Source organism: Podarcis muralis, chromosome 3, assembly GCF_964188315.1.
Source record: "Podarcis muralis chromosome 3, rPodMur119.hap1.1, whole genome shotgun sequence".
NCBI classification, from domain to species: domain Eukaryota; kingdom Metazoa; phylum Chordata; class Lepidosauria; order Squamata; family Lacertidae; genus Podarcis; species Podarcis muralis.
Window position 1 is genome coordinate 36,000,892 of NC_135657.1, and position 25,109 is coordinate 36,026,000.

Here is a 25,109-nt window from a genome sequence, read left to right on the forward strand (position 1 = left end):
GAGAAAGTGGGTTACAGTAATAAACTGCAGCTTTATTTTATGTGCCACATGGCATTGGAAATAGCTACAGGTTTGGAGCCTTGCAAACGAAAGGTCTTTGGGATATTGCATCCTGTCCTATCAGTCTATACCCTGTGTGAACTTCATCGGACACACAAAACTCCCATGCAGACTTCATTCAGCAGCTTTCCGTGCGTCTCCCTTCACACATGCAAAGCATCTCCCTTAATTGAAGTCAGTCATACCTCTCAGAAAAAAATGTACAATATAATTTACATGTCCGTAGGGAACGACTGGATTAAAAAAAGCAACGTGTTTACATGGTGCTCAAGCCTCTAGAGAATAAAGGATTTATTTGTGTTGCTTTGCTGAGAAAAGCAATCACCGACGTGTTTATTCAATCCAAACCCCAGCCAGGCAGCAGTGGGGCTTAATGGAGAAGCAGAAGTACCACTGCCGTCTTGCCAGCCAGGAAAGAAGGTGGGGGGAGACATATTTATGCACCAGCACCACACTCAGGCCTGATGCCATCCGCAGTAGGGCTCACTCAGGCTCCAGGGGATCCTGAGCTGGTTCAGCCCCTTCTAACCCCTGCACCCCATGCCCTCCATGCCTGAATGCCCTGTTCGGGGGCTGTATGAGCAAGCAGTAGCAACCTGAGTGGGGTGAGGTATGCAGCCTTAAGTACTTATACTTGGCAGAACATAATTATGTATATTTCCCATCATAAGACAAAAATACAGCTCATGTTCCAGAAAACGAGAGAGAGAGACTAGCAGCTGATTGCTCTGGAAACAGGGCAATCAATAAATAAAAGCAGATCTTCAGTTCCACTCAGTACATTTCCCAGAAATAAGACAAAGCATTCAACTGACGGGGAGCCCTGTGTGGGCTAAAGAACCACACTGGCCACATCTGAGTGATATAAACTATTTACAAAATGGTTGTTCCTTTTGATCAATGAGCATCGAGACAGAGGGAAGTATAAAACATTGTGTTAAGGTGATGGTTCTGTTGGTGGCAAGGGGGTGGGATAGGTACAAAAGGATAATTCCTGTATGCCAAGATACAAGTTTGGGGCAACTTCTCTTGGGTGAGACAACCACTGTGATTAAAAAATCACAGAATATGCAGTAAAGTAAAATGTGGAAATATGGGCTATTAGACTTTAAAATATGTCCTTCTAAATTCCTTCCAGAGTTCCCCTTTTCCCGTAGCATAGAAAAAAGAGCACATTTGGCAAGTAAAAAATTACTTGCAAACTATTGAATGGTCAGATTCATGTGCTTTTCCATACAGCAGTCATAAAACACATGCAGTAAAACTTTGCTTAGTTGTAGTGGTGAAAGTTCCTAAATTATTGGTATAGGACCATAAGAATGGCTAGTGAAAGCCATGCAGCCTGAGCTTGGAGCAACCAACTCAGACTTCTTTACACACTGAGCTTCCTGGGAGACTAAAGGGAAACAATAGGCTTGATTACCTTCCACCCAAGATGAACAGGAGTGACCTAAGCGTGGAAGGAAAGCTTACTCTATGGCATTAACCCATTTATGCATTAATTCGACTTAAGCATGCTGGCTATATGAGGCTGGTTATCCAAGAGGTTTGGCTTGCCAGATGGAGCAAACCCCCCTTCCTCCCTGTGTGCTGTTCTGACCTCCCCCACCCCACCCTAAGCCAATTTTGGGTAGGGGCAAAGCCCCCTTGTACAAGTGGAAGTCGTTGCACAGGACTTCCACTGACTCATTAGTTGAATCCTGTCCAGAGTGGCAATCAGGACAACATACACTTGAAAGCATATGAAGAAAGTGAATTTTGCACTGATGGAATGAAATGAAATTTGTTAAAGGGCAAATATATTTCACATATGTATTTTTATTGTTGCTGAAGCAGAACGACTACAAGTTGTATTGTATGGTACACAATGTAAAACAAAGTGCTAGGCCCGACTAAGGGCTCTGAGATAAAGGACACGCAGTGTGTGTGTGTGTGTGTGTGTGTGTGTGTAGATAGACAGACAGATAAAACCGCATTAGGCTTCCCAGTCTAACTGCTGCAGAGGTGACATTTGGGGCATGTCATTTCCATCACCTCCCGTAGACAGTGGTATAAGAGTCACTTCAGTCACCACACGAAATCGCTTCAAGGGAGGCCTGCGAACAATAGGACCTTTTCTCCTCACGTTACCGTCATGGCCGCAACAGAAAGGTTGGAATGACAGCTCACACGGAGTTAGAAATGTGCTTTCCCATTGTGTAACCGGCCCTGTCACACACCCCTGCCACTGTGGGACATGGTGTTTGTTTCGCTGAACAAATTCAAAGCAACGGCAAGAGAAAGTGAGAAAAGACAGCCAGGCCCCCTGAACTCTCCTGCTTTAGGAAGCTAATAAAAAGAAGCTAATAAAAGAAGTTGATAGCTCCTTTACTCCCGTGAAATAGTTACTTGTTATTTATTTTATAAATAGAGTCTATGTTTTATATTATGGACTATACAAATTATGTTATACGAAGACTGTTTATTTTGTGACTCTGCATAAATCAGGGGTTGACAATGTGGCGTACAAAAAAGATATTATTTGCTCTTCCTGCTCAGTTCCAGTTTTCACTCACTCAGCAACCCCTGCATTGAAGACACCCCCTGAACATGCCCACATTTCATTGGTTCCCAGGATGGTATGCCCACTCCTCTATTTGTTCTGAAGCTGGGAGAGGTGCAAAGAGCTTCTCTCTGTGAGCAAGCATAGTGGTGACTGATGAGTGCATGGCCATACCATTTTGTGGACCTGGAATCTACACACATATAAAAAACATTCTGAAAATGCTTTTTTTAAATAATAATAATAAAAAAAAGGCTGGTTACCCATTGAAATTGAAATTTGAAATTTCTAGAAGGCTCACCATCCCCATCTAGTGTCAAGTTGTATATAGCACTTAAAACATACCTAAAACATTTTATTTGCAGCAGTATAGCTGAGTCCCTGGTTTCCCCCCACTCTTTAAGACATGGTGGTTGTTACGCCATGTACCCACTGCAGCCATTATGTTATGCTATGCCCCCACAGCAGTCATTTTGTGACCAGTACCCACAACACTTTTTGGCTCAAAAAGGTTGGCAACCTCTGGTAAGCAAAGGATAAAATATTGGGCTCATTATTCAGCTTTCTTTTCTGCAATTTGCAGCTGCTAAAAGAGGCTTAAAGGTACACAAGAAATGCATTGTGAAATTTCAGAGGCATATTAGGAATGCAGTGTGAAATCTCAAAGGCTGGGATAGAGGAATAAGTCACTGTCAAAGAACCAAGCTTCACTATCCCACTCAAAATTCCTTCCCTCCTCAGTGTATTAAACATGCCTTTTCTATCTTTGGTTGTTGGTTATCGCTTGATTCAATATTAGATAAATAAAAAATTCTCTCCTTTTCCTAACTCCATAGTACTTTTAAATGGGATGAGCAGAACTATACACAGAATTGTAAATTGGATCATCGTGTCACAGATTTATCAAATAGCCCCATGATTGCTGTTCTTCAGTGCTGGGAGACATGCAAACAAACAAAAATACCTGAAATGAGCTCAAATTATATTTTCCAGTTCTGCTATGCAAGCCAGTGTGGGAAAGATATTTGGACACTCAGCACTCATTCTGTTTGCCATATAATTGACAAAACTCTGCAGGATGTAGTGTTAGTCATACATGGAACTAGCACACCCTTCACCAATAGCTGTACTCTCGGGGGATGATGCTATAGTCCAAACCATCTAGAGGGCACCAAGTTGGCAAAGGCTGAACTAGCATATCAAAATACAGTTTTTCATAAGTTACTTATTTCTCGTAATAGTTATTTAACTGGAAATGGATTGCAACTGCAAACAACGATAATATTGACATTCGTTTATAGTGGGGTCCTTGAATTCATCTAAATCCTATATGACATATTCTAAACTAGTTCAAAACAAGTTCAGAGTGGCCAAACTGATTGGCTGCGGATTGGCTGGCCGGGCTCTGACGTGGCCGGGATTTCCAGGCAACAGGGGACAAAGTCCCCTGCCCCCGGTGGGGAGTGGTTGACCACGTGGTCCACTGCAACTCCTCCCCACTGAGAAGTGGAGCGGATTTGCCAAACCATATTTTGAAGCCAGTGTCTGATCTGGAACTGATCTGGATAATTAAAAAAAGAACGATGAACCTGACTGGTGCAGAACCCTGTTTGTTTGTTTGCTTGCTTGCTTACACAAGGGGTTGCCAATCTGTGGTGAAATGGGAATTGGCGACTCCTGGCCCTGTGTGCCACGACCTACTTCTGCCACTGCCATCCCCCTGGTTTGTGCCAAACTCGGTGGGAGCCAGGTGCTTCTCCAAGTGTTGCTGCTCAGTTGGCTTTTCTGTGCCAGAATGCTGCCTGCTCGGTAGCGGAAAGTGGGGGGGGGGGGGGATGACGCAGAGCGCCACCTCTTGCACTTCTGCCACTTGAGGCAGCATTTCACCCAGGCTGGCTCTGCCATTGGGCATGCTGGCTGGGGCTGATGAGAGCTGGAGTCCATAACATGTGGAAGGCCACAGGTGCTCCATCACTGATTTAAATTAGAATTAAGCAGAAGTTAACCAGTTTATATCAAAAGGACAACAGATCCGAGGCTCCTGAGTTGCTTTCATTCTTGTCAGGAGTGGTTGGATTAAGTACATGACGATCCGAGAGCAAAATCAATGTATTCTGTTCTAGTCAGTTTTCTCCTTTTGCCTTTCCTCAAATGACATGTCAGCAATGCTCTGAAGCTTTCCTTCCACATGAAGTGCATTCAATGTCACGTGAAAGACGTGTTATTAAAGGGAAATTTAGTATGACAGCTCTATGGCTACCAAAACACAAGAGGCTCTTGTCAAGAGCTGGGTGGTTTTGTTCTTGTGTTCTTTCTGCTGGTTGGAAACACAGAGGAAATACAGCATCCTTTCCACAGCTGGAAATCAACTTTTGAATCCCACTTCAACACAAATCTTACATTACAACAAGATGTTGAAATCACAGCATTCTAAATATTAGTACTAAATTTTTAAGCAGCCTTTAAGCATAGTTAATGTTTCTTTAATTTCAAAAATGGAAATGGGGAGGAGCATAGGCTGGATTTTCAGGTTCCCCAGACACAAAACTAAATTTGAATTTAATAAAATGTGAATCTTAGTTGGATTATTTATTCATTGCAGAATCATTGCAGAATCTGGCCGGGGGCTTCTTTGGCCCACAGATGTTTGTTACAGTTTCATCTTTCTTAAATATTGCACGGTATGACCATTGGCGCTTCTACATATATAATGTCAAAATGTTTTATGGACTGCAGCTTTTCTCAAATCCTTCTGATGTAAGAGACTCTACACATGGTCTAATGAATGTGCATCTATCAGAGAGGGAGAGGGGTCTGCCACTGATGCTTTCATATTAGTCCTTTTGGCTATCATGAAAGAGCTTGAATAGGATGTGCAAAGTAATTTAAGTTGCAACCATATACATTTACTGGGGGAGTAAGCACCACTGAACTTGATGAAACTTACTTTTGATTTGATGTGTATATGCTTGCACTGTAGATCCAATACAGTGGTACCTCGGGTTATATATGCTTCAGGTTACAGACTCCGCTAACCCAGAAATATTACCTCGGGTTAAGAAATTTGCTTCAGGATAAGAATAGAAATCGTGCAGTGGCGGCGCGGCGGCAGCAGGAGGCCCCATTAGCTGAAGTGGTGCTTCAGGTTAAGAACAGTTTCATGTTAAGAACAGACCTCCAGAACGAATTAGGTTCTTAACCCGAGGTACCACTGTATTTAAATACGATCCAGCCCACTACTAAGGTGACTACTTAACTGAAGTCTGTTGCAGAAATTCATTATTTAATTGAATTTTCAAGGCAAATATTTTGAATGGTGTTTGGAACTCACTTAACAATTCTTCAAATTCCATTCATTTGAAGGTAAGCTTGTTTTTCAGACACGGAATCAACAGTACTGTGTTAAACTGGATTGTACGCACAGCTTAAACGTTTTAGCAAGCTATGACTGCTAAAACAAAATTTATAACTGTTTTAAGAATAGAAAGTGTACCAGACATCCAGCACTTACTTGTGGAAACTTCATGTCTGTTCTCTGAGGAATTATGGGAGGGTGGCAGCTCCCACCAAAAAATAGTGCATATCTTTTTTTTTCTGCTTTTGTCTCTGGTTCCTCCATGTGGCATGTGGCTCAGTGAAGCTTTTCTAGAAAGGCATGAGGCCCACAGGCTGAAAAGCACACACACACACCCCGCAACATATACTTTGACATATTCAAAGAGAACTATATGGTTGAATGTAGACACAAATTACCCATCATTTCAGATCCTAATACATAGCAGGTGGTTGGGCTCATGCATGTGCTAAGTACATATGTATAAAGGACGGAGGACAAAATACAGGGACTGTGTCAGGTGAATAAGGAAAGTAGGAGCATGTGTTATTATTCAGCCGAACCACCTGATGTAGAGACAGCAGCTGTGTCTCATGTTAACTGCCTTGCCTCTATTCCACTAGTTCCAATGGGCAGCAGCCACTGCCCCCACCTGAAAGCTCTCAGCTCAGACTGACAGTGTGTGAGGGGGAGAGAGAGAAAGTGAAGCAATGTGGAAATTTATCAGCAACATCTGTTGGCATTGCTTTCCCACCCATTGCCTTGCACAACTCCATCATCCCACACTGGAACTCAGCACTCATCTGCCCGCACCAGAAGCAAACACAAATCTTGTTTTGTTTGGTTTTTTCAATTGGTTCTATTCCTGCAGGAGCACCCTTGGCTCTGCCCACATCATCAAAATGTTTAAAAATAAGGCCGGCCACTCTATAAAGCTGCCAAACAGGGGGAAATTTACCAAGTGAAACTTCTCTTTCCAGGGACAGGGAAAGCTTCAGTGCCTTTGATGTGAGCTCATAATCCCTGGAAGCTGAAACCTCAAAATAAAAATGCTCTTCAGATGGCTGATAAGTGGTGCTATTCGAAAATACCGAGTCTGTGGTTAACGAGAGTGACCCCCCCCCCCAACTCTTTTAGACTGTAAAATGTATTGTTATGTTTGTTGCATGTCTGGGCTCCCCTTCTAATTTCTGCACCACCAGCCCCTTCTAATACCTGGGTGCCAGGTGCTGAAATTACCACGTTAAAATATAAACCATGTTGAAATATAAGATGGGCTGGTTTTCTGATGCCATAATCACCTAGAGAGATGGGCTACCAAAAGAGGACAAATGGAGGGGCAATGACCCATTAAGAAAGCCCATCAGCAAGACTGGGTCAGCCAGAAAGTTGGGTAGTCAGAATTGCAGTAAGCAAGAGGAAAAAATAGTTGTATTTCCAAGCAGTTTGCAAGTTGGAGAAGGGGTGGGGGGTGAGAGCAATATGGGCTGGCAGTTCGAATCTAAGGAGCCTCTTGGGGTGTAATGATGGAAACCCCTCCATCAGAGGCTCAGGAATATCACAAAGACACCACTGTGTATCCGTTGGGCCTCGTTTCCAAAAGGAAACACGAACCCTGGGCAAGTGCCTGGAGCTCTGGAATCTCACACCGCTCAGAGACAGGGATGGCTTGCAACGATATTATTATTCCTTGCTCATTCTGCTCAGCAGAGCCTTGGATTTATGCCTCTGACGCGCCCCACCCTCGAATAAACATACGGAGAGCACTTTAAAAAACCAGACACAAATCAGGTAAGTTCACGAAGGCCCCTTTCTCTCCCTCTCAGAAACCAGCAGTCCGCCTCTGCACAAAACTCTCCCTTATAGCGTCTCTTGCTACTTTTAGACTCTCAGCCGGGCTCGGCACTTCCGCGTCAACTGGGGAGAGTTTATGAGGCAGCACGAATCAAACCAACTACAAATCCCAGCATGCCTATCGAAGCGTCCTGGGTCGCTATTGGCTGCGGGTTCCGACCTCCCGTTCCTCTCTGTGCCCGGGCCGGCCGGTCGGTCGGCGCAGCTGTGTGTGTGTATATCTTTCTGAGTTTGGTGCCGGAGCGAGCGGGGGAAACAGCGGCTGCTGCTGCGAGTTCGCCTTGGCAGGAGCCATGGCAGCTGCCTTAGGCGTCGCCAGGGCTCAGCGAGCGCGCCGGTGTCTGCTGCTGCAGCTGCCCGGGGCCTTCCGAGCTCCGCTTGGCCGAGGCTGCCGCTCTGGGGTGCCGGCGCGGCAGCAGCAGCAGCAGCAGGCGCTCGCGGTGCCTTCAGCCTCTGCGGAGGTGAGGAGAGCGGAGGGGGCCGGGGCAGGTGGGTGGGTGGCTGGAAGGGGCTATGCATAGCTCAGCCCTAGCAGGGTCTCCTTCAGAAATAAGCCCTGCTGCATTCATTGCGGGCCTCGCTTCCTCCCAGGTAAGTGGGGGGGGGTGTGACTGCGGCGCTAAGCGTGTTTACTCGGGAGTAGGTCGAGGGGAGTTTCTTTCCCCCTTCAGCCAATGTCCCTGTGTGGGGTTTTCCTCACCATGGCGCTTGCAGGCTGTGGGCAAGTGGGAGCCAGGCACGCGCCGCCGACGCATTTCAAGTTGCGCAATTTCAAGTCGGTGTTGGAGAGGTCTGTTGGAAGCAAGCCCCGCGGATCGGACCTTTTTTTGGTTACTGTTGCAATAAATAGAAAGGGAAAGGCAAGGCGGGGCGGCGCGATGAAGGTTCAACTTAAACAGGTTGTCTTGCAAGCGCCCAGTTCCAGCCAAGCGTGCATGGATGGCGTGGTGGGAAGTGATTTTTTGAATGGAAGGGCGAAGGAGTTGGGTTATGCTGAGCCTGGAGAGGACAGGGTTAAGATGCAGCATGAGAACACAGAGGCAAGGAATAAATGTTGTCTTTTGGGGAGGGGGGGGGCCGCAAAGGGGTCAGACCCGAAACCACAGGTTCCAAATGCAATAAACCCTTTCCTAGGATGAAGTTCCTCATTTTTAATCAGAGGCCAGATGGCGCCCTATCAGCAATTCTGTAGCAGAACATTTCCTGCCTTATTGGGGGATTGGACTAGACAAACGTTGAGGTCCCTTCCAACTGTAATTCCACCAATGTATGCTGGATCAGGGAAGTGTGCAGTTAAAAAGCCCCTGGTTGATTTCTGTGTGTAATTTATGGCACAGTGAAATATTGCGTAAGTATTCTGGAACAAGGGTCCTTAAACTTCACACACACACACACACACACACACACACACTCCCCAGGCCCTCTGGAAATGGATGAAAATTACCCACCAGTCACAAAATGGTGGTGCAGGGGCAGAGTCAATCACAAAACGGTGACAGGAGACAGTTTGTCATAATCCACTGATAATTAATGACATCACTTTCTACTGATATCTAAACCATTTTTGGGAATTGCAAAATTCTCTGCCACAACATTTTCCTTGCAGCAAGGAGTTCCATACCTCAGCTTTCCTCGAAGTACAGATACTTGCTCTGAAAGTACTGACAGCCTCCTCTTTGAAGGCAGAGTATGCTCATCCAGAGGCTGTTAAGTAGAAACACTTTCTCTTATATATTTTTCTCTTCCCACCCATACATCTCCAAGTAAATTCTACCCATATCCTGTAATTTCTTCTATTTCACACTCAATTTCTGTCACCCTCGTGCCAGTTTTTTTTAAACCCCATCTTCTTGCTACTTTTACTTGTTTATTGCTAACAATTAATCACAGAATTGTAGAGGTGGAAGGGACCTCAAGGATCATCTAGCCCAACCCCCTGCAATGCATGAATCTCAGCTAAAACATTCAGGCCTGTTGGCGATCCAACCTCTGCTTAAAAATATCCAATGAAGGAGAGCCCACCACCTTCTGAGGGACACCATTCCACTGTTCTACCTGAGAAGTTAAGTTTTGCCATTCAGAATATGTTTGGAGACAGAACAAAATTAACTCCCAACAGTATCTGGATTGCATGTACAGTACAGATGAGAAGAAAGAACTTGGGGATTATTAAAAGCAAGTGGTTACATGTTATACTATATTATCTTTTACTTTGTCAGCACTTAATCAAATGCTCTGTAAAAAGTGCAAAGCACACATTTCTAGCTTAGAGCTTTCTAGGTTGAAGTGCAGAAAAGAAAAACAAGTTAATGCAGAAAAATGTTTGGTTATTTATATACTCCTAATAGTCAAGGCAAGACGATCTTTTACTGTACATCACTCACAGCACCTTCAATGGAACTTCCACTTACCTGGAAGTGACCTGCATTAGATTTAGAGTGACTTTCTTTTCTTCTCTCTTTCAGTACTGAAAATGTTAAGTTTAATTAGCTATTGCAATAGGTTATCATAACATATAAATGACCTATCTATGAATGAGTTAAACATTAATCAATGTGAACATAGTGATAATGTAATAGCATTGGTCTTATAATAGGATCAAAATGTTCCTGCAATAAAATGTATGTATTGATTGCATATGGGACTGCTGTATATCATTCAATAAGAAATAGAGGCTCTACTTTCCCATGAACCTGGGACTTAGTAGACTTTGTTTTATCCATCGTATATAGGATCTACAAATTAAAAAATCATAGATCCACTTAATGATAACTAAAATAGACAAACCTATATGTTATTAAAATGCCAGGGTCTATATTGACTGTCATGCTAAAAGCCATTAGGTAGTCTTTTCAACAATATGCAGCATAAAACTCTCTCTCTCTCTCTCTCTCTCTCTCTCTCTCTCTCTCTGTGTGTGTGTGTGTGTGTGTGTGTGTGTGTGTGTGTCAGAGTCAGAGAGAGGGGAGGGTATGTATGTGCAGCCTCTATGAATATTTTTTCACATTGGGATATCGTGTATAATGATTAGCTATTGGAGCCATCCACTTTGTGGCATGAAAAAACTTACTGCTGAAAGTTACCAAACAACTATTCAGAAAATCAGGCAGAGAGATAACTCAGCTAAATTTTGTCACTTTGAATATATGCTGTGTGTAATTTTTGTTAACTTTAATAATTGTTTAGATAGCTTTAATTCATACAGAGCAACTTTTTGTTTGTTTTTTTACAACCTTGACAACTTCTAATCCTTCTAAGAAATGCCGCTACAGCAATCATTCCTATGCACTGTGTGTATAAACACACGTATGAAGCTTCTGAGATATCTCCTGACAGCAGGTTGGAAAGGCACTAAATTTATTTCCCTCAGAAAGCCGAGTAGGTTGTTCTCGGAAACTGACTTTCTCTAGTAGCTTATTATTTATACATAAAGCTTATGTATGGTTTCATTTCACATGTCCAGAAGGAATGGGACGTGTGTTGATAGTTCTAACCAACATACAGTAGTTTTAAATATGTAGGAAAATAAAGGAAATAATTTAATTCTTATTCCCATACTTTAATGCATGCACACATGAACGACAGTTTCCAGACTTCTTCCACATGTTGGCATTATCAGGAAACTAAAATGAAGCCTTTTTGCATGAAGGAGCAGAGCTATGCTGTGAGGATCAGAATTCGTTTTAAATTGTCGCCAATTGGGTCAAAGTAAAACAAAATACAGCAATGTAAACTGTTGTAGGAGGGCAAAATATGCCCTTCCCCACCCACCCAACTGAGGACACTGAGAGTAGGAGGCAGGATTTGCCTCCAGTCAGTAGGATCACATTTGGTTCTGCACATTTAAGTGCCAGGTTTGGCTCCCTAACCTCAGGAATGTTTTTAAGGTTTTAAACCCAGCCCTTGCTCTGGGTGGTTCCACCTCTACAGCAGAGACAGATTATACAGAGACCCACTGCCCTCCTCACCGACTTTTATAGGGAACCCTTCTAGGACTCCACATGTGCACTTCTCAGTGGTAAGCACATCTTTTGTTTGGATGAGATATGAATGGGTTCTTGCCCTTTCAATAATCCTTGCTTCCAAACAAGATCTCACCTCTCCTCTGAATTAGGAGAGGGGCAGGATCAGTGGTGACCAAAAATGTTGGCCTTGGTAAGAAGCTAAAAAGTAGTAGTTGGACCATCAGACTGTGTGTTATGCAGTACCTTTCTCTGCCAGTAGTAATGGCGGGCATTTTGCTATTTCTGCAGAAAACTACTGTATTGTTTCAGCTCGGCCTCAGACCTGTTTTTCATGATCAACTTGTAAATCACATTGAAACTAGTTTAAAAGCAAAGAGCCTCAGGCTAAGAAAGAGATGACATAGCGTTACAGTGGCAGAATGTCTGTACATCACAAAGTAATGAGAAGTAAACATCCTGTCTTTCTCTGTGTGTCTGTTGTATCCCTTCCATTCATGTGATAGGTTTGCAGTCTTTACTTCTCAATAGTCCAAAATTATTGAATTCATTCTGTCACATGAGACATCTTAACCCCCCCTCCTCCTGAAACTGGGAATTATAAGTCAACCAGGTTTGTGATAGGTTATGGATTTCTGGCACATAGACATCACTTTCCTGAAAACAAAATATCTTAATCAGCAAACATCTTTATTTCTGTTACAGGTTAATTTATTATCTGTCACACTTCCTCGCCTTTTGTGCCCTTTATCTTGTGTGGCTGCAAGCTTTTATTTCAGCTCTTGAACAAACCACAGTTCCCCATTTCATCTGAACTTGAAGAACTGTGGTTTTCTTAAATGGTCGTTCGGTTCAGTGCAGTACTGTATTTGAATCTGGAGTATGATCACGGCTTGTTATAAGAAACTGATACTAAACCAGTTTCCTTTGTTCTGACGTATAAGCAAAACCTTGTTTCTTCCTTGAGGCCGGGGCAGGCGGGTGGGGAGCATGTAAATCCAAAGCTTAAGCAGCATTTGACCCATGTTCTTTTAACATCAAAGTCTACCATCCCGCAATATAAATCCATTACACTTGTTATGATTTGAACAGCATGGCCTATTGATTTAATTACCCTCTTTGAGGTTCTGCCTACGTGTGTTTTTTGTTGTTGCACTTTTTGATGGAATGATAAATAAATAATCGTTATATTATTTGGAGGGTGAAGTCAAGAATGACAGCTGCATGTCCCTGCATTGCAGGGGGTTGGACTAGATGATCCTCAGGATCCCTTCCACCTCTACAATTCTGTGATTCTGTTATTCAGTTTAGGGCTGTCGGCGCTCAAGTTAACAAGATTTACTAGAATCTGGCAAGCTGACAGCTGTCACACAGTCAAGTGAAGAACCACCAGAGCTTAAAGCTGAAATAGTATATCCATGTGAACCTTCAGAGTCTACAGATAAGCTGCTTTAGAGTGGCTGGTTCACTTTTTTAAAATGTTCTTGCCTGAGGTTGTTTGAAGGTAGGCAGTATTTTAAGGTAGATTTTCAGGTTTCTTGTATGCGGGCTTAAGCTTTTGCGGGCATGACCCTCAGCTTTCAGGCGAACAAAATATGACAGACAATGGGAGAGAGCAACAGGGAATAGCATATTCCTTTGTTTAGTATTACTCAGTAACAGAATCACTGAGATGGTAAATCCTCAAAGCAAGGTTTTCCATCCGACATGGGTGTTAAGAGAAATAAAATAATCTGATAAACATACAGAATGTACCTGTCTGCTGGGCTATTCTGCTGGGAGGATTGTGGAAGCCAACTGTTAATTTCATTGCAGTTGTATACTTTGTCTAGCGAAATCAAAGTATAATAACTTGTCACAGCTACACTATGCATTTAAAGTACTGTAATTCTGATACGACCAAATTCATAGAGAATTCTGGGAATTGTAGTTTAAGGGTGCTGGCCTCCCAGAGCTACAGTTCCCAACGCTCATAACAATCTGCTGGGATTCTGCATTATTGCTGAAGCGGTATAATCATGCTTTAAAGGTAGAGTGTGGATGTGACCATATTATATATTATATAGTATCCATTAGGCATTCTGTCACTATCACTGCCTCTGGGACAGTCATGACACCACTTACACAAGATGTGTGAACACAATTTCAGAAAGGCAAGAGGGTGTTGTAGGGGAATTGCCAGGAGATAGAGCTCTTCAGATGAACGTGATTCAGTCTTGCCCCTCTTATTTGAGAATCTCTGGGGTAAATGTCACATACCAGGGTGTTTCCCTTGTGTTGTAATGAATCTGTACCCCCCCCCCCCAACAATTTTGGGTGGAGAGGAAACTCCCACCCCATGCAGATGACCGGATGATAAAGAGGATCCCCTGTGTGGTAGGTGGAGGGGATTCAACCTTCACCAGGGGTTTGTGTAGTACACAGCCTCTTCCTTTTGGGGTACTGGTGATCTAGTTGACTTTCTTTTCTGTGCCTGAACGAACTGAGTTGAATTGAATTAACAGACTTCTGCTGATACGGTGGCCTTCGCTTTCTTCCCATTGTCATTCGCCCGCCCCCCCAAATCTGCTCTGGAGGGGTCTGCAGGAGCGTGGTGTTATAGCGAAAATTCATTTTGTGAGCAACGATATGCTTATCTGACATTGGATCCCACACTGTAAAAAAGGTAAACCCTGGACAGTTAAGTCCGGTCAAAGGCGACTATGGGGTTGCAGTGCTCATCTCGCTTTCAGGCCTAGGGAGCCGGTGTTTGTCCACAGACAGCTTTCCGGGTCATGTGGCCAGCATGACTAAACGGCTCCTGGTGCAATGGCAGCAATCCATCCTCATTTGCTTCTTGGCTGTCAAAAAACCTAGCAACTATTAATTTTTATTATTATTTACTTCATTTCTGAATCACTTCCCATGAAGCATGCTGAAACACTTTACAATCTACTAAAACATATAAGACAGTTTTTTATATATATATAAACTGTTTAAAACAATGGCATATTCATAAAATCTACTAAAACCCCAAATCAGATAACAACTGGCATAAAGGTTCTGGAAGTCTTGTTGAAAGAGGAATGTCTAGATGATTGGGATGAAACAGGAGTACTGTTTAACATTTAGAAGGGGGATGCCATGAAATTGAATAAAACGTAGATATACAGACTTGCTCTTTGTTTATTTAAACTGAAACTGGAGAAGCAGCCCTCTGTTCTGAAGCCTGTCCTGTGTGGTTTGCCATTTTCCTTGTGCTACATCCAATTTCCATCTAAAAAGCAACGGCCTGAGAAACATCGTTAATAAATGATTCAAGAGGTCACTGTGGCCATTTATTCAGACCTTTGACATTGTGTTCTCCATATTGTGTAATCTGTAACACGATGTGTCCCATGGGAACACACACACACTCACTCACTCACACTCTTGCAATCACTTAATCACTCCAAATGTTTTGGCCAAGGTTAGTAGCCATCTTCACTGTAGAATTGGCAGTTTGAGGACAATAATTCAAGATTTCGGAAAGAAAAGTGTTTGATGGATAGGAACGTAATACCTGTCACTGAAAATCAGGCATAACTGTAGATATTCTAAAGAAAAGTAATTCTTTAGTGATTCGCTGAATGACAGCTGAGAAATGATAAGGTTTTTTTCCTCTCCACTGAGGCGCGTTCGTGAAGGGAGATGTATGGAAAAGTAGTGTGCCATCTTTCCTGAATAGGTTTCAGTTCAAAGCAAGAAATTATTTGCAGAGCATGTGGCAATAACTGAGGGTTTTTAATTGCAGGATGCTATTAAATGCCAGTCCAGAATATTGCATTAATGGGAGACAAATTGAGTTTGTAATTACCTCCTTTGCAAATTTCAATTGGTAACATGAAAACACTTATTTCACTTGGGTTAAAGGTTTTAGAACTCAGCGGAACTTTACAAAGGGACAATGCTGAGAAATCACAGCACTTTGCAGTTCAAGGGCTAACATGTTTTCTGGTACTAGCCTATTATTAAAAAAAATGCTTCTATAATTTCAATTTGAAGAGGATAATGCTCTGCAGTTCCTAAATGAGATGGAGTTTGAATATTTAACATTTCCTAGGGTACAGTTCACAGGTTACGTGTTGATGTGCCAGATGGGCCGGAGCTGGACAAACTAACAGTGGTCTCATTGTACAAGATTCAGCTAGTGAAACCTGTGTAAGGACTTCCACTTGCGCAATGGACTTCTTCTCCTTTCCCTGCATGCCCCTTAAAATTGGCTTGGAGTTGTCAGGAGAACCCCCAAAATAGTGCTCGGAGGGAAGGGGGCATCGTTCTGTCTGGGAAGTTGAAAAGCTTACTCTGACAGAACAATTGCCATGGAGCTGTGCTGAACTCCTTTGGGAGGAACATTTAGCACTAATGTGCAGGGTCTGGGGATTCCAAGAGATGAACTGTTAGTAGAGGAAGATCATTTCAGCTTGTATGTCTAGCTGAGACTTGGTGGAATGACTCCCATTATTTGGAATATAGCAATTGAAAGGAAAAAAATATATGGGGCCATGAGGCAATTGCTACATTGACGGTAAGGTTAAGGAAACATGGAAAGTATAATGACTGGACAGTTGGAAGCTGGTTGAGTAGTATATGAACAGAGAGCTTGGGCTGCAAGTAATGAATGTAGATTACATATTAATATAATTTAATAATAATGACATAAACATTTTTATTCATTTATCTCTTTTTCACTTCTGTAGCATTGGAGGTTTTAAAACATATGCGTTTATAGAAGATTTTTTAAAAAATAAATTCAGACACAGATGTATTTGGAAATTCAAACAAACACACTTGGACTAACCCAAATAGTTGTGTATGTACCTAGGATTTTAAGTCTGTTGCTAGGTTTCCAAAACGTTTGCCTCATTTAAAACAGCCTCTCTTTTCAGTCTGCTGTTCTCTGGAAGACGTTTGTCTTTAATAACCTGTGCTAGTTAAAAAGCTAAAGCTGATTGCCCAGTAGTTGAGTGGGAGATTATATAACGATTAATTTTGGGTTGTTTTTAATTGCTTTGCTAAGCATGTTGTAGTAAACCTAACAGCTGCCACTAAATCAAAATGGCCACATTAATGAATTAATTCCTTGCTGTCCCCTCTTGCTTCTCATGGTGTCAGAGCTGAAATGTTTCCTTTCTGAATACAGATACCCTTTGAACAGAGGATAACTGTTCCTTGCTATGAAGAGCATAGAGGGTTTTATATTCCCAGTTTCTTCTGCCTTTATCTAGATAAGCGAAAATATTTTAAGTATTTATAAATCCAGCATTGTTATGATCTTGTCTAACACGGGAGTGATGGATGGTGGTGATTGGTACCCAGTGTAGCATGTGGGACCTAATTTACTGAAGTGTTCAGTGTTCTTGTTAAGTGTTCCAGTTAGTCATAGAATCATAGAGTTGGAAGGAGCCCCAAGTGTCATCTAGTCAAATCACCTGCAATGCAAGAATCTCAACTAAAGCATCAATGACAGGTGGCCATCCAACCTTTGCCCTTTGTTTCTGTCAGACCTTCTCCCCAAAATCAAGAAATTCAGCATTCTGGAGCTACTGAGCATACCAAGTCCTTCTTAGGATGTCTTTAGGGTTTCCCCCTTAACTGTGTCAGTAAGGCTTACTTATGGGTATGTGTGTGTGGTATTTATTACAGCCTAAGACACACTCACATTCTTTCATTGTCCCTTAGTTGGTTTTGAGGACTGTTTGCACCTTGAATTCAGTTTGCTTTTTCAAGTACAGGCATGTTCAATATATTAATATTGTTGGCTGAGCACAGTCATTTTGAAAAGAGTGGGGGCATATATTGTTCCTTTCAAAGCAAGAACAATCTCCTCTGGCTGCACAGTTTGCTATATTATCATCTGCATCTTGTTTAGATCTTTTATCTTTGGTGTGTACAATCACATAGACAGCCTGACTCTTAAAATGCAGCTACCTTAAGCAGTCTGGGCAGAAAAGTACCTGACTTCACTCTCTCACCCTTAAGAGTTAGAATTGTCAATTTGTTTCTATATTAAATGTGAAAGTAATTTTGTTTGTAACTCAGGAAATTACAAGTGCAAGAAGAAAAGGATTCCTAGCTGAACACGCTGCCCCATTCTCTGCATTCTTGACGGATGGCTTTGGTCGCCAGCATAACTACTTAAGGATCTCCTTGACTGAGAAATGCAACCTCAGGTGTAAGTCCCTTAAGTTTGAATAGGATAGGAGTGGGGCAATATTGTTTGACTCCAGCTCCCATCAACCCCAGCCAGCACGGCTTCTGCTCAGGCATGATGGGAGTTGTATTCCAGCAAGTTCTGGAGAGCTGCAGGTTCCCCTTTGCTGGAATAGGATCATGATCCTGAAGCCTAAAGATGTGTTTTCATGAGGTAGTTTTATCGGGCATGTCTTCAGCATAGTTTGACTCTTCTTACATACATTACTTATAGCAGCAGGGTTGCCACCCCAGAACCGCTTTAGTGTTGTTGACTATTATTTTGCATAAACAAACAAACAAACAAACCCCTGTGTTGCAAAATATGACTCAGCATAATCGAAAGCAACATGATGGCCAGAAACAATGACAGTATAGAAAACTTTATGGAATAATGCAAAACATCAAAACTATCAAACTAAAGTCTCTCTATAATCTCATGCGATTATGTAATCACTGTTCAGCAGTGACTACATAATCACATGAGCACTGTTCCAGAGTTTCATTCTCATGGATATTATATCGATTCTAAAAAAGTTTGGTTAATGAAGAAATTACACATCTTTCTACTTACGAGTTTTTGTTGAACTAATTGGCTGCTGAAGAACGGAACGAAACAGTAGTTGCTATCCAGAAACACTGTTCAGCAGAGTTCAGAGTTGGACATCAGAATTGGACATTTGCCGATTATGCAAAGCTTTACAAGCTTGATCTCTGCCGGGTAATGTCTGGCACCGTGACTTATTCAAGGACTTGCAGAGACTTTAGTTTGATAGTTTTGATGTTCTGCATTATTCTATAAAGTTTTCTCTACTGTAATTGTTTCTGGCTATTGTGTTGCTTTTGATTTTGCTGACTATTATTTTGCGGCAGTTAATACATGTAAGTGGCATCCACAATGGGCAGCTTGGGTCATGGAATAGCATTGCTTCACGAAACACTTTTCTTTCTTTCGCTTCTATTTTATTCTTCCTGTTTATTTAGCAATAGTTACATTTGTCTGTCTGTCTTTTCTTCTTGTTGTTGTTGTTCATTTGCTGCATGTTTCAGGTCAGTACTGTATGCCAGAGGAGGGAGTTCAGCTCACTCCGAAATCTGAACTGTTGAGCACCCAGGAGATAATCACCCTTGCTAGGCTCTTTGTGAAGGAAGGTGTGGACAAGATCCGATTGACCGGAGGAGAGCCTCTCATTCGGCCTGATGTGATTGACATCATAGGTAGGCTCCTCGTATAGTTTTGTTCTGCAGTGTTCATGGGATCCTCTCATTTACAAAGCATAGTTTAGAACAGTGTGGAAGATGCTAACCACAGTGCTTTGAAAAATAAGGCAGATCTGTAGGAGCTTTGCTGTATACCAAAGGATGGAATTAAAGCCGTTCTGTCAGCTTTGTCCTCTTCTTTTGTATCTCAGTGGATTTCTTTTTCTCATCTTCAGACATTTCTGAAAGTTAGCAATGTATGACTATTATGAAATACTCGAGTATGCGAGAATAGGTCTCCTGCAATATTTGCTTCCTAAGAAAACGGCATCTTTCAAAATCTTTTGCACACACTCCATTTTACACCTTCTTAGTTTTACTTTGCATGTTATATTAATTAATTGCATGTTATATATATTAATAGATATATTAGATATATTAATAGATAAAACTTCTGCATAGGAAAATGTGTACAATGGCAGTGTCAAGTGCAAGCCACTTTCTGCAGTGCAATGGTTGTCCCACCAGTGTAATTACAGGCACTGAAACCCTACATCACAGTTTGTGTGTTACTTTATGTGTGTTTTTCCTCCACAGTTAAAATGTCCTTGGCTAATGGGGCTAAGGTGGTTGAGCTTTGCATGCAGAAGGCCCCAGGTTAAGTCCCTCCAGTATCTCCAGTTTAAAGGACCAGAGAGCAGACTGCCAGTGACCCTAGAGCAGTGGTGGCCATACTTGGCCCTCCAGCTGTTTTTGGACTACAACTCCCATCATCCCTAGCTAACAGTGGTCAGGGATGATGGGAAGTGTAGTCCCAAAACACCTAGAGGGCCAGGTTTGGCCCTAGAGGGCTGCAGCTGGTCAGAGTGGGTAGTATGGGAGTAATAATCTGATGTGGAATACAGAGTTTCCTATGTGTCATCCAAGATCATGGGTGATAAGCAGGATGTATGCGGTAAATTGTTGCTGTCTTTCCAGGAACACTAGGGTACAAAAATTGACTTCCAATTTAAGAGTGTGTGATAAGAACCAATGTCTGAAAGCCTTCTTGTATTTATTATTTGCAAGTGCTACTTTTGCAAGACACACAGAGTGGGGTGGGTTATAAATATGAAAATATGAATATAAAAGTAATAATAATAATAATGATGATAATAATAATAATAATAGTGTGTGATGGAAGCATTTGACAGTTGTTTTCACCACCTCCCTGGGTTCCTTGTTTTGTCTTATACCCGTTCACCTGTTTGTTATTTATTCTTACTTATTTTTGTTAATATTCTTTTTCTTTACTATGTTTTCCCAGCTCAGATGCGCAAACTAGAAGGGTTGCAAACCATTGCTGTCACAACCAATGGTATTAACTTGGCCAGATTGTTGCCCCGGTTAAAGGAGGCTGGGCTGAATGCCATTAACATCAGTTTGGACACCTTGGTCCCAGCAAAATTTGAATTCATTGTCCGTCGAAAAGGTATAACTGGAAGCTTGCTGTGATTTCCACCATAATGTTTTTTAGCATTTCCATTGTTATATCCTGCATAGCGTCTGTCTGGTTACAAGATGATGTCAAATGGGAAACGAAGGCTGACCATCTCTGCCATCTCTTTCACAGTCAGAACTCCCTTTTCATTGCAGCCCAATGTATAGAGATGAATATTCAGGAATTAATAATCAGATAGCTTGCTGTTTGTGTGACTCATACTTTACTTATTTAGCAGAGACGGCATGCTACAACTGAGAAGGCTTGTAATCTACATTAGACTGAGCAAATTGAGATAAAAGGAAAAAGGAAAGAGCTTTATAAAAGAATAGTAAAAAGTAGTTAATTGGCATTGCTTAATGTGGAACACTGGTGGTTTCAGAAAGACTCTGCTGATTTTTATTTTAAGAAAAGGGGGGGGGAGTTATGGCAGGTAGCTTGATAAATAGTTGGCTAAAGTTTGACAAATAGTTCCATCTTAAAGAAGGAATGGCAAAGAAGACCCCAAGGAACTCACAGTAAAGCAGAGTCCCACAAAGAGCAGAGAACAAGGAGAACCATAAATGACTTTGCAAATTCAGTGCCAATCCAGGTTTTTCGTGCTACAGATCCCATCAGCCCTTTTAGTCCAAAACATCTGGAGGGCATTAGGTTGGAGAAGGCTGCCTTAAACGGCAAGAGCAGGAAACATGGAATTGATGTGGAAAGTCAAGAGAACACATACAGAGACCTAAGGCAAGGTGTGTTGTTGTCTTAGTAAGAGGTGGGAAAGGGATGGATTGTGTCAGGCAGTGTGGTGGTTGCTCACGAGGAACCAGGCAGGACTCCGACCTGTCTTTAGCAGGTTTTTATTAGTGCAAACTATTTACAGTGCAGGACCAGAAAGTTCATGTTTGTCTCAATCACTTGCAGATTCCGGGAGTGGCCCCTTCCGGTTTCCCCTCCAGCATAAGAACTTAGACACCCCAAATCTCCGCCTTCCCTCCTTGCGTTTCACCCCTCTGCGTAAACTGGGCGACGGAAACGGCATACCTGTTTCCTGGCTGGCCGGGCTTGGTGAGGCGCTTGAGCTCTCAGTAGCATCTTTGAGCCCTCCCCTCGCTTGGCTTTCCCATTCCATCTCTGCTCCACTGGAGGTGTGGCTTTCCCCATCGTTGGACGAGGAGCTGCTTCTCAGGAGCGTGGGCGGCTCTCTGTATTCCCATGGCTCCCTCCCCTGTCCCAATGGAAGCTCCCTGACAGATTGTAAACAAGAGCATTCTAGACTGAGATAAGGATGTTCAGTTCAGTTGCTTCATCTGTAGTTCATAACAGCAACAGTATAGCAGCTGAAACCAAAACCAATATTAAAATCAAGTCCCATTAGTATGGGATATCAGTTAACGACATGTCAAATATCCAATTTACAAACAACTACATATGCATTTAATAGGTTTCTTGGCATCTTGAAGCAGCCTTAGCCATAATTCAGGTGCTTTTGCTGAACTTGACCAGTGTACATGCTTGTAGGAATAAATCACCAAGGAACATATTCTGCACATTTTCATAATGGGTGCACAGAACATGGAGTGTGGAATGCCTTCCATTGCTTCCTCAATGCAGTTGCAGTATCTTAAATTAAAAGGCTCATTATAATACTGCTAATGGGGGGAAAGCCACTTGTTGAAATGTCAACAGCTGTTCTCTGCTCAAACCTAAATCAATCAATTGGATGTTCAAGGCCATCGTTGATAAAGTAATAAAATGCCATCGTTGAATATCAGGGTGTTTTATTATTAGCCGATAAAACTAAATTATTCTGGACAAAAATACTTTAGCTGGTTATAAATCCCAACTTGGTGACAGCTGTTCTAGAATCTAACACACACGTGGCCCAAAAATACCCTTGCCAAGAAATCATACAGTTGGCTTATTTTCTAGGGCTACTTCACAGAAGTGAGAAACCCTCTGTCCCCCATATTATAATGGTAGGGCCTCAGCACTGAATGAAAATGAATACGTTCCCCCGCCTGCCCCCAAAGGTGCCAAGAATGTGCTCCTTTTTGTGAGGCTTAAATGGTCCTGCAAAATTGGGATAGAAGCCTAGAAGTAATGTTCGCATGCTTTCCTGTGGGGTGATTACAGCAGATTTTTCAGATATAAGTTTGGAAGGTTTAACTTAGGGGGGGGGGGGGAGAGAAGCAAATGGCAATTTGAGCCATTTGGCAGTAGTGGCAGGAAACAGGAATAATATTGCTTCAACAGAGCCTGTCACATGCACAACAATTCTGAAGCCAGACTTTGAATGGCAAGCTTGTTCCAGTTTTCAGCTTGTTCTTTAGAGATGAAATGTGGTTCCATAGCCACTAGATGGTGCCCCAATATCGTTTTAATCAAACGTACACTTTAAAAAAAATGCAATAAAAAGTGTCTTTAATAGGTTCAAGATGTTAGTACATTTCCTTTTCGTTTCTAAATATGGATTGTGGTATGTTTGGGAATCTCTGCAGAGATTTGAGAGACTGACCTTTACCTACATATGATAACGTATCAAATTATAGAAATCGTATTGCGCAGTTGCGTAGGTCTGCTGAAACCAACATGGAAATCTGCAAATCCAGTGCAGTACATCCTATTTGGTGTAATGGCCAGGGCAGTTGTGACTTAACCAATGCTTTGGACAGAGATTCATAGTTTGGTCATGTAACCCGATTCGGTCAGCAACGATGCCCTCTGTGAACATGCAAGGCATTAAGATGGTGGGGACTGCTGAGCTCAGAGACAAACCTCATCCAAGCATTTTGTAAATGAACAAGATGTAGTGATGGCCACAAACTCTGAAAGAGGCTTTAAACACATTCAGTTGAAACAGAAAAGTCTCTTTATGGCTGATAGCCAGAATGGCTATATGCTACTTCCAGGACCAGAAGCGGTGTGCCTCTACATGCCAATCCCTGGGGGGACAGCAGCAGGAGAGGGCTACTTCCCCCATGCCCTGCTTGTGGGCTTCCCAAAAGGCATCAGGTTTTGATTCCTGTGAGGAACAAGATGCTTGGCTTGATGGGTCTCTGGTCTGATCAGATGGACTGCTCTTAGGTCCTTCGTCTCACTCTCAGTGGAATGTCTGGGAAGGAAGATTCAAGCTTGACTGAGCTTATTCTCTGCAGAGGAATGATCTGTCCAGATGTCAGGCTATCTCTGCAGATCATCCCTGACATGCCCATTAGGAAAACAAGTGAGCTGGTATGAATTGCCTAGATGTTAGTTTGTGATTGCCTTAACGCTTGATCGCTTGTGTTCCGATTACTTGGTTCTGAATTGTCTTACGACTTTCCTAAAATCATACAAATGGCCCCTTTCTTTTCTGACCTTTTTCTAAGCCTTTCCGTAAGGGTCTTGTTCCTGAGAGTAACTCCTCAGTGTTTATCACCATATGTTATACTCTCAGGCGCCATGTTATTTTTACGGTCTTATTTTATCAAAATAAACCTTGTATTTGATGTCGTAGGTTTTCTTAGTCACAGGAAGCAGAAGCAGCAAACCAGTTTTGGCATCAGGCAAATTTGTTTGTTTGAACCTTATACCTCAGTCTTTGCCAACCTGGTGCCCTCCAGATGTTTTTGGACTACCAATTCTACCAGATATGCTTATGGGAGTTGTAGTCCAAAATATCTGGAGGCTACCAGGTTGGCAAAGGCTAGTATACCTCAGTAAACTCTCAGCCCCGCTGCCCAGCCCTGGGAGATATGTTTTGTGGTCTCTGTGTGGGCTTAGCTTCTATTTTCAAATAGCAGCCCATGTATTTATCCCAGCTTTCCTCCCAAAGGAGCTCAGGGGAGGAAAGATCCATGCCATGTGACAACTGCTTTTAAAACTGGGGAAAGTTTCAAAAGCAGTTTGGGAAATGTCCGGGTGAGTAGGGGCATATGTTCAAGAAACTTAAATAACTTGTGTGGTCAGTGTCCAGACTTGCCAGAAGTGATTACCTGAGCAGAGCAGCCTTTCCCTATGAGATGGAAAGTAACTGATTCTGCTGTTTGATAACAATCATAATCTGCCACAAAAATACAAATTATGAACTGTTGGGAAGTTTCATGTTGCACTTGACATCAAAGTCATATAGTTTCCCAATATTGGGTTTTTAGTGTCAGAAGACAGACGTTATGTGTTTGACTCTAACTGATTTTTTTATTGAATTCAGTTTATATTTTAAGAAAGAACACCATATATGTGTGTGAGAGTGCATATCTTATGTGTATAGTGTATGTATAAATATATGAATGTGTGCATTTCATGTGTGTTTATATTTAGAAAAAAATGTTTTTATCTGTCCTGTGTCAGAGCTGATTTTTGCTTATATTTTAGGTTTCCATAAGGTAATGGAAGGGATTCAAAAAGCCCTTGAACTTGGGTATGATCCTGTTAAGGTGAGAATTATTATCTTCTTGATACATGTTTTTGGCTGGTACCACTGTTGCTGAATAAAAA

The 25,109-nt window shown here is 42.2% G+C and overlaps 1 protein-coding gene across 3 annotated transcripts in view; it reads left to right on the forward strand.

Annotated features, from left to right (window-relative positions):
- The first annotated feature begins 7,954 nt into the window (after window positions 1-7,954).
- MOCS1 (molybdenum cofactor synthesis 1) overlaps window positions 7,955-25,109 on the forward strand; it is a 38,739-nt gene continuing 21,584 nt past the window's right edge. The window contains exons 1-5 of one of the 3 annotated variants that reach the window (XM_028724411.2): window positions 7,955-8,251; window positions 17,813-17,945; window positions 19,013-19,180; window positions 20,469-20,633; window positions 24,987-25,048. In XM_028724411.2, coding sequence (XP_028580244.2) covers window positions 8,084-8,251; window positions 17,813-17,945; window positions 19,013-19,180; window positions 20,469-20,633; window positions 24,987-25,048 — 696 coding nt within the window. In that variant the 5' untranslated portion in view covers window positions 7,955-8,083. Of the gene's footprint in view, window positions 8,252-8,362; window positions 8,382-17,812; window positions 17,946-19,012; window positions 19,181-20,468; window positions 20,634-24,986; window positions 25,049-25,109 lie in introns of those variants that run through there. The other 2 variants (XM_028724413.2, XM_028724412.2) reach the window with 2 other exon arrangements.